We start from the raw sequence: 16,900 nt of genomic DNA on the forward strand, positions 1-16,900 counted from the left end.
ACAGTTATTTTAATTATAGCAGGTCTTTGATATCGATGCAACAAACTCATTCACATGGTTTATTGCTTCCTGAATCTGGTTCTTCCAGTTCAAAGCACAAGCAGCTGAGTACGAAAAAAAAGTTTATTAGAGTTTTAAATTCTTTGAATCCTAGGAAGAGGCTCTTATCTAATCCCAGCAGCTTGAAATGAGACAGTGCCATAGGAAAGATGTGGGTAAAACTGTATGATACCATTGCATGGGCTGCAAAGACAATGATAGTGCAACGCTGGCATCTTTCAGAAAAAAAGGGGGCAGGGGGGAAAGCAAGCCTTGGACATTTTATACTCTCATTTCTAGCTCTCTGTATAGTGCTATTCTACTGTCAGACTCAAATGTTGATGTATCCCTTTGCCAAAGCAAGGCAAGGAGTAGAGGCACAAGGTCTGCTTGAAAACTCCCCAGTAGACGACCTGCTCTAGATCAGCACATGGGGAAACACTACCAGAACACAGGTTTCCCCTTGTCTTAAGGGGAGCTCAAGCAAATAACACAAAGTTTATTGTCAATCACTTGTAAATGTAGCAGTATAGACCCTATGTTCCATTATCTCCTGAAAAAAGCACAAATAAAGTAGACCAAATACACCATACTGACATGCTGTAGAGGACGAGGTCTTGCAGGCAGCATCCTACCACTACTTTCTCTTCCCTATCATGAGAATAAGTAATTTCTTTCACTCTATTTTCTTCTGTGAATTTCTCTTTTGTTTTTAATATTAAAGAGACATCTTGGCATTAATCATGGATTATAACCAACATCTGAGCTCTTTTCTATGACAGACTTTTACAAGTTTTTAATCTTTGCTGGTGTTTGACAGCCTACGGGGGGAGGGGGAGGAATGGAAGAAGAAAAATTAAATACAAGAAGATGCCATTTTAAACCAATCTTGATTTTAAAAGCAGCCAACCTGTCCAGTATTCTTAATGTGAAACAGTCATTTTCTCATACAGATTTCTTTTGAAAGCCAGTAAGGTTAATACAAGAAAGCTGTCTTAGAACTATATTTCTTTTCTAGAGAGACATTGAATAAGTTTCCCCAGTTTCTATAAAAGGAAGCTGCACTTAACAGTTCTTGGCACTTTCACATTTGCTATTTTAAAAGTCACCTCAGCCTGCTTTAGTTTATCCTAAGAAAAAACTTAAACATCAAAATTCATGCAGGAGCACATGTGCTCCAGACAGCCAACACAGGCACACACCCCTGAGGATTCTAAACTTATCTGAAAAATAAATGCTTCTTTTTTGCTCCTTGACTATGAGCACATTAAAAAAAAAACTTCAGACTTCGTATTTAAAAAAAACCAAAAACCAACGCATCATAACAGAAACTCTTCAGCACTATACAAATCTCTCTGCTAATAATTTAATCTCACCTGTATTATCAATTCCAAAAATCACAACCCCTCCAACCAAACACACATACACACAAAACCTGGAGAAGTCTGACCCTCACCTAAACGTTGTCCACATTTCAACAGGCAAAGAGAAATCAAGTATAACATTGTTTACTGTTGTCAGGAGTTCCTAAAGAGATCACCAATACTCATTTTAATCAGCTGCCATAGGTGGTGCTAAGAAGTATCATTATAAAAGGAATAACCAACAAAAATAATGTAGCAACCTACCTCAGTGCACCATCACAGGAACTACTAGATTCACAAAGAAGAACAGAGGATTTATTTTGTTTATTGTTTGGTTTTAGCGAAGAGGACAGCATAAACAAGTTCGGTACTGTTCCACCTGCACGCGGTAAGGCACACAGGGTGCAGGTGACAAGCAAAACTTAGATAAACAAAAGGTACTGAAATGCATGCAATAAGCACTGACCTAGATTTCGAACCAAGGTACACACATGCTTCAAACAAGCAGAAACACTAAAGCAGAAAATGATGCAGAGAAGAAGTACCGATTACTGACAGTTATGAAGTCTTTAAATTTTTGAAGCTGCACATCAGCGGCTTTCAGAAACACATCTCCGAACACACTGAAATAGCCCGCTACAGTTGCGAGCTATGGCAGATTGACAAATACAGGTTACAAACTACACAAGTTAGAAACAATTACATAAGGCTTTACAGCATAGCTCCAGTCTTCACTGCACGCAGCAACTTCTTTCAGAGCAGCCAATTCCAGGAATTAAACCAGAACACCTCTGAAAACACAATAATAAACTCTATCACAAGCCTCCCTCAAGGCCGCACAACTCCCCTCACAAAGCTAACAGCACGGAAGAAAAGTATGAACTGAAAGGTTTTCTCTTACCTTTGCTGAGAGTGCCTGTGATGAGCTTAAAAATAGTCTGGGCAAATTTGACGATCCCACGCTTGCATCTCTTTGAACAGCCGCTCATGGTTCAAATGGGTAGAAAGGCTCTTCTCTCTTACAGGAATAACAAAAAAATAAAAACTGCAAGTCCTTTACAAAGTTGAGATGACAGTTTGTTCAACGCACAAAACTCTGCTCTCGTACACTGAGCCCCAGCCTCTGCACTGAGGTTTGCCTCTCCGAAGCTACTAGGAAAGATTGCAGAGGAGAAATTTGCATCCCCTTGTTGTTAAAGGTATAGCTCTCCCCTTCAGCCTCTCGGCTGTGATTGCACACACATGCCGCGATGCCCTGATGGAAGTTGCTAAGCACAGGCAACACCTCAGCCAGGCAGGGAAGGAGGAGGGGTTTGCTCCACCAGGCTTCGCAGGCTGCCGCGCCGGGCACTGGGAATGCAGCAATTAATGCTGGAGTCACAGGGCGGTGATTGCTGCAAGCAAAAGCAGCTGCCGTTTGAAGACCGTTTTCTTGGCGCTCCTTTCCAGCTGATTTCAATTAAGTTGTCAATTTTACTCTCATCAGGCCTAAGGGAACCAGAAAATAACACTTTTTTTATTCTACCAACACTGTACTCGCACTTTGCATGTAGAAAGCTGCAGAGTATTCCTTCGCAAAACCTGTGAGAAGTAGGAAAGCAAAGCTGCGCCCAGAAAAAGTCTCTTTTCTTTTAATTTTACCAGCTTAGATGCTGCTCAGCTGGTTATTTGCTCAACGCTCAGGGATGTGCCCGTCGGCCTCCAGGAGCCTGCAGGGCCCAGGCTCACGCCTCCGTGCAGCACAGCGCTGTTTCAGGCCTTTACTTTTTGCACGCTCCCTCACCTTGCGCTCGCCCGATGCTCACAAGGCTCCCTCTGACTGTACTGTGAGTTTATCCCCTAGCAACAGCCACAGCTCTGGCTTCTCCAGTTCAGTCAATTATTTCTGCGTGCCTGGAATACTTCGAATAAAGCAGCAAAGTGGAGGTGCCTCAGAGCTTCTGACCCCACCTGAGCGCTGGGTAGAGTCAGGCGTCTTCAGGATTTAATTCATGCTGAAGTCCTCTCAGATGTTTTTAAACCACCCCCAAAATACAGTATTTGCTCATCCCGGGGCGGGTTACAAAGCAGATTAGCTCGGGTTTCTGCTGCCACTCGTTAGATGACTTGATCAGCCCGGTCTGTAACACAGCCACCTGGAGCCAGCTGCCACCTCCGAGCAGCCACAACCGAGTCCTCTGCCTTTACCGAGAAACAAGCGCAACAAACAGCTTTTCACTTCAGGGAACAGCGATAATCCCTTTCGCTCAGGGGGCACTAAACTGCTTTACAGTATAACTTACATCCCTCTCAGGCAAAATTCAGGGCTTTGCCAAATGGTTCACCTCGCTGTGAGGCCGGCGACTGCCGGTCCTTCCCGGCTGGCAGCGCCTGCTCCTCCTCCCCTCACAGAGGCAGCCGCGCGCCGCGCCCTCCTCCCGCCGCTCGCCTCCTCCTCAGGCAGGGAGCCGCGGAGCGCCGCTCAGAGAGGCTTCGCACCGCCTCGTTTTACCTCAGAAAAAGGTACTTTGGCACGTAAAAAAAAACATACGGACAAAATGACTTCAGTAATAGCCGCCACCAAGCTCGTGCCTGGGCTGTCACCCCCGAGCTGAGCTGTCAGGCACCAGACATTTTGCTGCCTGCTGACTTCCACCAAGTTGCCTCCAGCCTTAAACACCTAACCCTCAATTTCTTTTTTTTTTTTCCTTTCTTTTCCAGATATAATCATCCCCAGCTGAAAACTTCTGAAAAGCATCGAAGGAAACGTTCTGTAGAAAGCAGGAACAAGCTCACGAAGAGGGATGACCCTGGCTGGCAGAGGTGGCGGGAGGCCTCCAGGGCTGCCGCCAGCCCCACACAGACTTCCCCTACAGCTGCAGCCTCCGTCTTGGGGTTGTGCTCCCACACAACCTTTCAGGTCAATTTTTCTGTAAGTTTCTCCTAAGTCTTTGCTCTTTCCTTTGTTATGCTCCACAGGGCCAAAGTCAGCCAGCTGAGCACTCAGACACTGCTCTTTGAGACACGGGGTGGTGAGCACTGAGGCCACCCGTCCTCAGGGCACTGCAGGCAGAGGAGAGGAGCAGGGTCCCTGCTGCTTCCAAATCCTCCCTACATGGATTTCAGCAAATACCCAAACATCCTGTGGTTCCTGCCACCATTACCTCCACGCAGCCCAGAGCCTTTATTATATACATATATATATACTTCCCCATTTCACAGATTATTATATTTATGGGGATCCTCAGCCCAAGGTAATGAATGGGAAACTGAGGCAGAGATTAAATATGTTTCTAACAGTGTTCAGGGATGTACGACTAAATAGAGAGTGGTCCATGAGTTTCAGGCATAAAATAGTATTTCTGCCCCTTACACCACAGGTTTCCAACCACAAAGGTAAACAGTACAGAGTGGTGTGAGGATGGAGGGCAGGAAAGGAGTAGGGGTGTTGAAAAAGCCAAGAGCCACTTTTCGCTGGGCCATTCTTGGCTTTATAAACTTGGCTGACTGCACAAAATGAACGGTAGATTTGTAGAAAACACAGTGCTAAGTAACTCCTACATGAAGCCATTTCCAAGGCTGTCCTTTATTCCCAGAGATCCAATTCAAAGTTGGAAATGTGATTCTTCAAAAGAAAAAATAAGTTGTAACAAGGCAGTAAAATGTCAACAGGGAAATCAAGGAGTCAGCAGGTTGTTAATTAGTATTTCTCTGTATCAAAGTTTTGCAGCATGTTTAATGGCATTTATATATATACATCATGATATAATTTGGGAGGAGGAAATATAGGACAATGGACATAACGAGTGCTAGGAGCTATATTAAAGGAAGTTACAGGAATTGAGAGGTCTGACATAGTGGGAGACAGAAACTGTGTCATATCCCAGACAGCACTTTAAGCCTCCCTGGCACGCCAGCGTCACACAGAGAATGATATTTCTTCTCAGACATCTATTTGCCTCTTTTGGCCCATACCACACAGGGAAAAATGGGTCAAAAGGAACACAAAATACACATTAATAGGAGTGGATCATCTTAACCACAGGTTTGCATAAAAGCTGCAGCAGATTCAGTCTAATGGTGGAGATTTGCAGCCCTGTAGCTCAGGGAAAGCTGGTGTTAACCAGGCTTCCAGTAGAAGTTTCAGCAGCCAAAAGGCCCTCTAAATGGCCCCCAACACTGACAACCCTAAAAAAATACTTGGGCATAAAGATATTGACCATGAAGGGCCTCAAATTAGTCACTGCTGTTATCTGTGGGAAAGTACAAAGGCAGCTTATTCTGGTTGCAGGCAAACGTGGACAGCCTTCAGCAAATGACTGAGAACATCTCTGAGAAACAAAGGTGTTATGTCCCTGTTAGAGCTTTTTCATAATGGCCATTTCAGACAAGAAGATGAATATAGACAGATAGTATTTCTATATATTACGGTATATAAAATTTCTCTATATTACTAGAAGTCTAAGGAAGTCAGTCAAAGGTAGGAAGGCATGCAAAAGTAAGGTTATTCAAAGGGAAGGTTGTGATGTAGGGGGAAGTATTTCTCTCTGAAGGCTTTGATATAATAAACTCCAAAATAATACACAATATGCCCTCTAATTTATTTTACATGGATTTTTAGCATGCTTAATAAGGGACTACAGTAGTTACACAGCATTCAGAAATGTAACCAGTTCACTCGCACCCATGCTTAGTTTAATTTTCTGCATGTGAGATCCGAGAACACTATGTAACAAGTTAATTGTCATCCCAAAGAGTTATAAAAGTGCATTGTAGGAAATTGTCCTTTCCTAATTTGCCATTCAGGATCACAGTGTGGGTGGGTGAGAGGTGAAAATATTCTCTGAGTATATAAGACTCATATGAGCTAAGTTCAACCAGGGGGTCAGCCAGTACAGTTTCCACTGACATCAAAGACAGCTAAACCTACTTGCATGAGGAGAAAGTTTAATCCCTTAACTTGAAACCACACAGCAAATGCTCAAGAATAACCTCTGGAATAGGTATGAACAAACAGACTGTGAACTTGGATGCCTTGCTTTCTCACAGCCCTCTCCAGCATAAAGGGAATACCCCTGTTTTTTGTGGGTACATTAGGTTTGTAAAGAGCAATTCCAGAGCTAACTGCTGCCAAGGGTGTCAGGGTAGAGCATTCATGTCACCCAGTTCATCCCACAGATATTGTCATCATGCTGTGGAGGCCAAAAAGGCAAAGGGGATGATATCTGGGATCCATCATAGATCCTGAGTACTGTCAGAGAATACACTCTAGTATTTGTATTTTTTTTTTATATTCTTTTCCTAAGTTTCTGCTACTTGGCATCGTGGGAGACAGTTGTCAAGTAGTTGGGTATTTTGTCTGGCCCATTCTTATCTCTGGCTGCAGAAAGACTTTTACACAGAAGCCAGAAAGTTCTCACCCTAAGAAGGATAATCCAAGTCACTCCTTTTCCCTGTGGTTTGGGAAAGTGTGTCATTACAGAAACTACCTCCTCTCAAACTTCTTCCCATATTTTTTTCCTTAAGAAGTTTTTCCATGTTGGTATGATGCAGTGTTACATTAATCCAGTAACAAAGAGTAGGATCTTCCTCCTGCACTGGAAATTGTTTTCAATCTCTGCATATTAATCTTGAACCACATGGTCCCCTATGGTCCTGATTGTCAACACTGGAGACTTGGCTGGAGCATGCCACAGATTCCTGCCCAGCTTGTGTACCCACCTCTCCTTCCCAGAGAAGAGAGGTATGGGAACAGATGATATGCACTGAGTCTCACCCAGACGTGGAAGCAGAGAGGAGCCAGATGTTCTCTTAGGTCCAGAAGTGTTGTCACAGACATACTGTATCATCTTCATTGCACTCCCAAAGGCACAGCTGTCTCAAGATAGATCATAAATGAAATTTTGATGATCTGTTTGGAAGCAAATCTGGCAAGTACAGGAAATTGTTCCTACTAGCTGTGTCCTAATTACCTCTAGATTTGAGGAGGTAACCTAACACATCAAGAATCATAGTTCTATGGGCCCCTAAGGAAAATATAACTTCAAGGAATAGCTTTGAAAATTCATCTACTTAAAATGAAGAATTGACACCTTACTTGGATACATGTAGCCTGTGTGGGTAGAGCTCTCAGCTTGCCATATCTCATGCCATTATTATTTGCAATAATACCACCATTAATATTGAGCATTTTCCATGTATAGAAATCCAACTACAATGGACTCGCAAGGAAGTTTGTACTAATATCTGTTTTTTGAATTTGGTAAACTGACATACAACCAGATGGACTCACTTGCCTATGATTACCAAGAACAAAGCAGCAGCAAGTTTAGAATCAACAGCTCTTTTGTACCAGCCTAGCACTTCAGCAGCAGCATCCCAGCCCCAATATTATCTTCTCCACTGGTTTCTGGCAATGCTGCCAGGCAGATAATGGCCATACTACATTTTCATTCACTCTGTAATTCCAGTTAGTATTATCAATCAGAGCCTCAGGATCATCGCGTGAAGATTTCCTCATCATTATAGAACTTGTTTTTTTTTATAGCACAGTAGTTATCTCTAGACTCAGGCAATATTCCTCATTGGAGAGGAATGTATATAGATAGTGACACATCAGTATTTTGCACAAACTGTCCACTCAAATTGGATCATCTGTTTATTTAATATCCCATCTGTCAAGCATGACTAATTGTTTATTTATACAGAAATACAGGGGAAGAAACAGTGCTTATGAAAAAGCATACACACTAAAAGGGGCTTTTTAAAGTGCAGTGAGAAACTAAGAGAATCAAGGTTTGGGTCCAAAACCTTTTGCCTGAAGTACAGGCATACATATGCAGAGTGCACATACATTGAAGTTACAATTCTGACTTTTTTCCCAGGAACAGCTTGACACCTTGGACTTGGAAGTCACTCGAAGCAGATGGTTCACCTCTGCCTGTGGAAAACCACATTGACTTCCCTGGAGCTTTGCGCAGGCAGAGCTTTTCCCTACAGAGGAGGCTGAGGCCAGTGCCTAGATCCTTCTTTCCAAGTCAAGCACAGTACTTGCCATGCAAGCTTCCTGCAGAGAAATTGTCTGGAGTTCCAGCACTGGTGATATTCCAGCCCTGGACTTCTCTTGAGGTAGTTTGTCACTCTTGCTAAAATATACTGGTAACATCATAATTCAGACTGGGATGAAACTGACTCCTGAATAGATTTGAATACATGCAAGGTCTAAAGCGAAAGGGTGCTACGCCACCTCCCTGAACATTACACAGAGCTTCTGTCAAAAAAAAACCCCAAGTCTAGCCAAACGCTGTTCACAGTTTCACAGCTCTTAGCTATGAGAGTCCAGGAAACACTCTAGCGACATGTCTTAGCTTTCATTATGTCTGCCCTTATAACGTGTGTCAGTAGGAGATTAAAAGCAGCAGGAGAAGCAGAGCTACACATAGACTCCAAAGAAATATTCCACAGGGAAATGAATTCTGCTTAGCAGGTAGAAACTTGATGGTTTAACATATGAGATGCACACTTGCTGCCATGCTTCCAGCAGTGAGGTGATGTCAATATTTTAATGAGGTCCTGCTTAACTTCCACCTTAGCCCTGTATTCACAGGACAGTTGTGCTATGGAGAGGCATTAGATACACTCTTCCTTTGTTTTGTCATTCAAACTCAATCAGTTTGCTTAACCATAACTAAGGACAGAGGTGCTACTTGGCAAATACAAAGCTTCTCAGAGAGCAAACAGCATATACTGAACATAGTGACTGTGACTGGAAAGCTGGAAATGGGGAAAGGGTAGTGATGATCCTGCACGTAGGTTAGTGGGAAGTGAAAACAGCTTCCCCAAAAAGACATCCGCCATATAAAAATATTGGTCTAGTCCAAAGGCAAGAGATTTACTTCTCCTAAGTGTGTCAGCTCCATGGATAAGTCAGCCTTGGCAGAGGTGATTACAGAGGACCAAAATAGGAAGAAAAAAAAAATTAAACTATGCTTCCCTTCACTTTGGTGGCAATAATTTGTCAAAGGGGTCTCCAGACTTGTAGGCTACGAGTGTTTATGTTGAATCAATGGCTGCTCTTATGCCCCACAGGTCCAATGACATGGAAGCACGCACACATTCATTTTTAATTTATAATAGTATCAGAGCATGCATGAGCTTGAGCTGTCCCTGTGTGAAGAAGGAGGAAGACAATGGTTAATAGCTTAGCTGTGCTTCAGTGGCTTGGTAGGACAGGTCAGGGGAGAGAAAAAAAAAAAAATGAACACTGATGAGAACACCAATTGGAAGAACTACAGCATTGAGGAGAGCATAGCTCCTTCCAGAGGCACTATGTCATGGAGTTTCCAAAATGAAATTTCCTCAGCATTTCAATTTCAGGGAAAATTAGAAATATATTTCCTTCACCCCCCATTCCTCATATACTAGGTTTTCACTCAACTTGGAATTAGTTCACTGATGCATTCATTGGTCTGGACCTGGTATACACCTTGACTAGACAAAGGTTTTTTTTTTGCATTGCAGTAATTATCTCAGACAGAATTGATTGAAAAATATTCTTTCCATTTCTTTTATCTTGTTATGAAATAGATCCAATAACACGTACCTACCTCATACTTATTTTTGGCATCCCAAGAATCTATTTGCCTCAATAAAATAAGGTTTAATGACTTGGCACCTGACAGTTTTAAGACAAACTGTCTTTAGTGCAGGCATTATGAAGCAAAGCGCCTCCAGACAGTCTTCTTTCTAAAGTCAGTAATCTTGTACTACTTCTTGCATCCTGTCTGTTCTTGAGGTGTAGGTGCGTTAATTTATACAGCAGACACTGAACTTCTCAGAAAGCAGCAAGAGACATTATATACTTATACATTTTAATGAGCTATAACAACTTGTTCTAGTTCAGAAAAATAAATTCTGGTAAAAGCAAGAAGACTTACATAAATGAAGTCAAGCAGGATAGGGAAGCACAGGTCATACTTACTGACTGATCTCCTTTTACCTTCACCTTTTTTTTTTCTTTAGGCACAGAATAGGTGCTGAAGCTTTTGAGCAAACAGTTATGCCGTTTACCAGTTAAATCACAATTAAAGTGAATGAAACTCACCTACAGTTTTGAAGCTATCATTCTCCAGTTAAATGCAGGGAATAGCTACATAAAATTAATGTTTCAGCTGACAAAAAAAAAAGAGAAGCAAGAAAGACTGTTTACAACAACCCAAAACAATTAATCCAAACATAGCTTTCACAACTGTTAAGCTTTCTTTATTTTCCTCTTAAGAGAACATGCCTAGCCTATTTTGGCAATCTTATAAAATAATAGATTCAAAGTAAAAAACAGAAAAGTTTTTTTTTTGAGGTTAAAGTTATTTGAACTCTTATGGAAATATTTTCTTGATTTGAAAACTGCAATGTGTATCAGTATCTGTCTGATTTTCTGAACAGGTTTATACAATTACATTTTTAGCAGATGCAAGTTTATGCACACACCCAAACATGGCTGCTAAGAGCCAGAATCAGGCTGTCAATCAGATAATGACTAAATGGTAAATCTCTAATAGATGGAAAGCTACAAATGGCTTTTGGACACAACTATCATTTGAAGATGTGTGTCACAGTTGCCCTGTGAAGAGCAGCCCTGAGACCGTTATGATACGGAGCAATAAAATTCAATAGAGGCTACAATAATTTGATTGCATCATTTGTGAATTTGTAGACACCTGTGAGAATTTTTTTTTAAGTTTCCATGACTCTTGAAAGTTCCACTAATAAAAATATAAATGGTAGAACTATTATCTTGTTTAAAATTCATCAGTCAGCAAAACACAGAGTAGACATAATATCCTGGAATCAGCAGACTAACCATATGTGTATGACTACAGTATAATCAAAACAAAGAGTCTAAGTTACCCTGAGGTGAAATCTGTTCATTTGGGCAAATCCACAAATGGTTATAAATACTCAGCATCTGGAAGTCCAGATTCATTAAAAAAAAGTCAATCATTAGTTAAAAGGGTCAATTCATAATAAATATTATTCAAATTGCCTTTACCTGTGATGCTTTTGAAGTACATGTTCTTCTCAACTACAGTGCTTTAGGAAAATACATCAAGGGAAGAAGTCCTGGCTCAGCTAACAATGACATCTGTCTGTTGTCTTGAATGAATGTAGAGTTTCATTCCTGAGACTTAAACAGTAAGATAGGGAGTCTGCTGTTTTCTACTTATTGCAACTCATTTTTCTGCACACATGGTACAAAAGGCAGTGCTTTAACCATCAATAGCCTTTGTTCATAAACCCCACATAACAGGTGCCCTTTGCTGCTCTGATTCCAATGCATGGCAAAACCTTGCCACTCTAGTTTTTAATTGGTTTTTATTTACTCTGCTTTTTAAAATTTTAATTTATTTTTTAATCCAATGAACTCTGATCACTAAATCTCAGAATACTTTTGAAACAATAAGAAGTGCCAAAAAAGATGGTATTTTCCTAGGTCCCAGATGAAGAGCTTTGGTGCCAAAAGGCTGACATACTCAGTTTCTTGCAGCAGCAAGTGAGAGAACCTATATCCCAGTCCACTACTCTATCCACTAGATCTAGATAGACTTTAAAGAAACAAACTAGTCAATCACTAGATATAGGTGATTGAGAACCAGCATCCTATTCCAAACAGCCCAGCAGTGCAGTATGTCAGCTGGATCATGGACTGAGGATAGGTTTTTCCCCATTTCTCTTTTGTACTACTTTATTTTACATGTGCGCTTTCAGGCACTCTAGCACACACAGGCGCCTGGTGAGATTTTGAAAGTTTTGAAAGTAGACCATAACTGCTTACTTCCATGAGTTCCTCCATGATCTGCCAAATAGTTCTCTAGCTATTGCAGCTAAAACACTCAGAGGAGGGAGTGGGATGCTTACCTAGCTTTCTCTGAGGATGCTCAGGAACAGCATTCTGAGTATTCTGAGAACCATGCTCCTTATCAGTACCACAAATATCATTACTTCTGTATAAAAGCAGCCAGCTCCCCAACTACCCTTCACACACTGGACTTTTGCAAGGCCCTAACATGGTCTTTAAAGGAATGTTCCTTTGTACATCAGCCCATGCTCATCACCTGAACGATTTTAGCATAATGTGAACTTTGCACACTTGTCCAAAGACAACTACGTTGATTACTGTGGGTCAGGAATCAGAACAAGACAGGTTTTCGGCTTAAGGACCTTGTGAATCAAAGCAGCGTGCTGCGGAAAAGCTGTCAGAGTTCTGAACATTGCTGTTCATTGTGTGGAATTTTTGTTGCTGTTTTGTTCTGTCTCAAAGCTAATCAAATGAAATCCATCTGAAATGAAGTATAAACTCTGCATTGCCCAAGCTTGTCAACACTTCCTGAATTATACCAGCCAGAGAGAATTTAGCCAGACTAGCTGGGGTCCAAAAATATGTGCATCTCATTGCATCTGAGATTTCTTCATGATTTTATTTAAACTCTACATTAGCTTATGAGAATTTGGAGAAACAGGGAGAACTTCCTGTACAGTTTCACATTTCCAAGCCTTTACCAGACTGCAGAAGTATACATGGGAAGCAAGCAAAACTTCCCTGAAGTTTACTTACATCTACTAGCTTATGGTAGGTACACTCTGTTCTTCACAGACCATGACAGCCCAAACAGGACTGTATCAGATTAGTTTTGCTATGGGGCCAGACCAAGGTATAAATAGGTAAAATAAACATAGGATTGGAAGGAAAGAGGGCAACTAAACTCAAAGTGGCATACCCAGCAAGAACAGAAATTTGTACCTGGGGCTGCTACAGCAGTCAGGTCTCTTAGCTCCCAGTCCAATAACTTCTGCAGAAAGCCACCTCATCTCATGAGCAATAATGTCTTCTCCAACCCCACATTTATCTTATTTGCAAGGCTTTCTGAGGCTGGTAAATTTAATCTAAGCTGTAATGATCCTCCTAGTTAATTATCAGCTAAGAGGAAGTGATGGTCCAAGATTACTTCTCAACACACCCAAAGCAACTATTACTGGAGCAATAAAACACATCCTCTTGTGCCTTAGTATTTTATTAATAAGCACTGCAACTTACCTATACAATTAAAAGGGAAACAATGTTTTCTTCTGCATTATTGTCCCATTTAGACAAGCTCAGTCTTTCAGAATGTGTTTATTTGTATTATATGCTGTTCCCACTCCGTGTTACGCTATCAGTTCCAGTGTCTTACAGTACCACTTCTCACCATACATGTACCATCCAGGTTGCCCATGCTAGAACAAGGGCAGCCATTTATCAGGCAACTCAAGTTCTGAAAGATCAGAAATACTTCCAATTCAAGAGGTAACTTCTAGTCAAATTTCAATTTACCACATTACTGTTCTCCAAAACAAAAGCAGAGACTACTACATCTTGCTAATTTTAGACACTTACACTTTAAAACATCTTCCTCTCCTCTTTCATTCACTACAGACTTTTCCTCATTATAAACCTTCCCATCTTGCCACTGTGTAATGGGAATTATGGTGGATCTACGAGACAAAGATCAAGACAAACAACAAGAAGCCTGCTAATAGGAAAAGGCTGGCCAATTTCAGCCATCATTCTCCATCACTTCCAACTATGGAACCCAGGAATTTAAAAGCTTCCCCCATCCCCCTCAGTGAAGCATGTAAGACTTGTAAGAACCATAGCAGTTTCAGCAGTTAAAAGGAGATGAAATGATAACTGATCTTCCAGACTTGACTGTTTGTACATGCTTAGGTGAGAGTCACATTCAGCAACAATGAAAAGGCCCTCCTGACTTTCTGCATAACACAGGCTATGGAACTTTGTTCCCTCACTGAGTCAGGCTCTTTGTGGTTGAGTAACAGAAAATTCACCTTACCTCTTGGTAAACCGTTCATGTTGCAGAACTGGGCTCCGACTCAGACTGCTGGATGAGCTCCTATGAGCATTGCTGTTGGCTGCTCTGAAAGTCAATTATAATGTGCTATACAGGAAAATCAATGAGTGATATGTTTTTGGTTTTATCCTGTTTTTGTCACTTCTATTTTTAAAATCAATTAAAGCTGTTGAGATTCATCAAAGAGGCAATAAAATGACAGACTGTGTAACAGCAGGAGAAGCCTGATAGAATACCTACCTCTCCTGCAGCTGTGCAATCAACTTGAAGATGGACTAAAAGAACAGCCACAGGAGCTAGGGAGAACTTTACTGATGTAAAGTGAAGAGAGGTCAGGAAGTTTTAGATACTATAAAAAGGACAGCTTGAAGAGAAGAAGGATAATTTTCTTTATTTTTCTGAAAGTGAGTGGGCAAGCCTCAGTAGGCCCAGTTCTTTTACTATCCTCAGACATCTGTACTACTATCATACTATTTTTACAGATTATTTAAAAAATTGTTCTCCCATGATTATCCTTTACAAATCCCCTTTTGTGCCTTTCCATGCTTTACGAGTCTACTTTGAAGTTGGTCAGACAGCTACTTAAAATAATCTGTTTTCCCAGTTTGGCATTCTAGTGTCGATGAAGAGCATTTAAGTGTATTTTCTCTTTCAGCTTCTTACGTCTTCTAAAATTGTGTACACAGCTAGCCCTGAGGCCACTATTTCAGTATTGTCGCTACTACAGAATAGCACAGATGCATTCCCAGACAACCAGAGAGATAGAAATAACTGCAATATGGTTTTGATTACCCCTTGCTCTTACACCTAACCGGATTAAAGAAAGGTTGACGGTTTATGGAGCCATCAGATGCATCAAAGAAAAAGCAATAGTGTTTTTCAAAATTCAGCACCAATGGGCAAAGCTTGCGAATCGACGAGTTTCAAAATTCAAAGCCAAATGAAAAATACAAAAAAAATCCCACCACTCAAAAGATTTGCCTTGTTCTTTCTTACTAGCAAAAATCCCCATCATATTATTTTTATGAGTGACTATACAATGATAGATCAAAGGATTTGCCTTGGTCTTAATGACTCCTAGTATCTATACTGAGCCTGAGGCATCGTACTGTCAGGAATGTAGCTGAACAATGCATGGGTTTACTATAAATTATATAGCAACTTTACTCTGATCTGTGTCAAGCCAGCCAGACATCAGCTATCTCTTTGTTAAAAGATGTAGGAAATACATTAAAATATCAATATTTCAACCATGAAGCCAAATCAGCTTGGATCTATAGGAATTTGTGGTCATGGTCTTTCTAATTCAATAATCAATCTTTCAGGTCAGTTGAACTAGGCAGCAGGGTTGAAATCTGAAAGTTGCTACCAAGCGTGAAAATATTCAGGAGGCAGGAACTTCTGGAGTAAACACCAAACATACTTAACTCTCAATGACAAAGCAATTAGAATAAAAACAATTGCTGGAAGACTTCCAATTGCAAGAAGTCTAAGCTTCACTGACTAAGATTGGCCCTACATCTGCTTCTCTAACAGCACTTTTCCTTTAGATAGAGAGTTGTTTTTTTTTCCCCAATGCAGAATTAGTTTTTAAATAGTTTTCGTTAACTGTACTTAATTTTGATGTTAAATATGCCTTTAAAACAGAGAAGTTATTTTCAGTATAAACTACCTGAATAAGACATTTAAACACTAACTTTTAAGTCAGAAATGCTTTCTGAACTGGAATTAATGGCTTTTAAGTTGCCCCTACAATATACTCTCTTCTAGCAAATAAATGGGTCACTTAAAGTCTAGCTCCTGGTTAATTTTTATGGAAGAAAACTGACAGTGAGATTAACACAAGGTTCGACTAATGTACGTCAAACATGAGTTCTTGCCCAGTACTGTTTGACTATCCCCAAACATTATAAAGTACTGTTAGATCAGGGTAGTCACGAAGTCACACTTGTGGTAGCTTAAACAGTGTAATATCAATAACAGTAGAGAACTAAGTTTCCTCCATGAGCTGGGGACAGAGGACAAGGAAAACTGTCACTGTTTTGAGAAACTTGCTATCAAGTTTCTCAAAGAAGGGAAGGTAGGACTGACTAATCCATCCCTAAAACATGGGCCCGTGGCATCTCTGGATCTCTGTCCCTCTCTGCAAAGGCCTGGCAGAAGTTTTGCCAGATCTGGCAGTAAATTAAAAGTTCACACTCACACCCCTACTATTATTTCAGTCAGCTTCATTCACGCAGCTAACTAGAGACTCACCAGGATTTTAATTTTCACATTAAAAGCACACACGTCCAGTTGTATTAAGAGATGCTGAGGTGAATATCGATTTTTAATCAAAACTTGTAGACTTTTGTAGGACCTTAAGACCTATGACATATATCCCCTTTCACCATACAGGATTCGAAGCACACGATCACTCATGTCTGCTAGTTATGGTCTTTACAAGACAATTCATAATCATGCCGCTACTGAAGTGCAATGCAGTATTTGGTGCTTGATGCTTAGTCTGCTGCAGTACATCAAGGCACACAGGAGTAGGTGTAGTCCCAAGATGCACATCTGAACTCTGAAATCTTTGAAGGTTTAATAACTGAATACACAAAACATCAGATCTGT

General features: G+C 40.8%; 1 protein-coding gene across 3 annotated transcripts in view; it reads right to left on the reverse strand.

The window, feature by feature from the left end:
• KCNIP1 (potassium voltage-gated channel interacting protein 1) overlaps positions 1-16,900 on the reverse strand; it is a 482,303-nt gene that overhangs the window by 446,718 nt on the left and 18,685 nt on the right. Inside the window, exons 1-2 of one of the 3 annotated variants that reach the window (XM_087760139.1) lie at positions 3,187-3,333; positions 2,305-2,421 (exon numbers count right to left, since the gene is read on the reverse strand). The exons of 1 other annotated variant lie outside the window; for it this stretch is intronic. In XM_087760139.1, the coding sequence (XP_087616265.1) occupies positions 2,305-2,392 (88 nt within the window). In that variant the 5' untranslated portion in view covers positions 2,393-2,421; positions 3,187-3,333. One more of the 3 variants, XM_087760138.1, reaches the window with a different exon arrangement.

Source organism: Nipponia nippon, unplaced genomic scaffold (genome assembly GCF_047370975.1).
Source record: "Nipponia nippon isolate SJK-2023a ecotype South Korea unplaced genomic scaffold, ASM4737097v1 scaffold_21, whole genome shotgun sequence".
Classification (NCBI taxonomy): Eukaryota; Metazoa; Chordata; class Aves; order Pelecaniformes; family Threskiornithidae; genus Nipponia; species Nipponia nippon.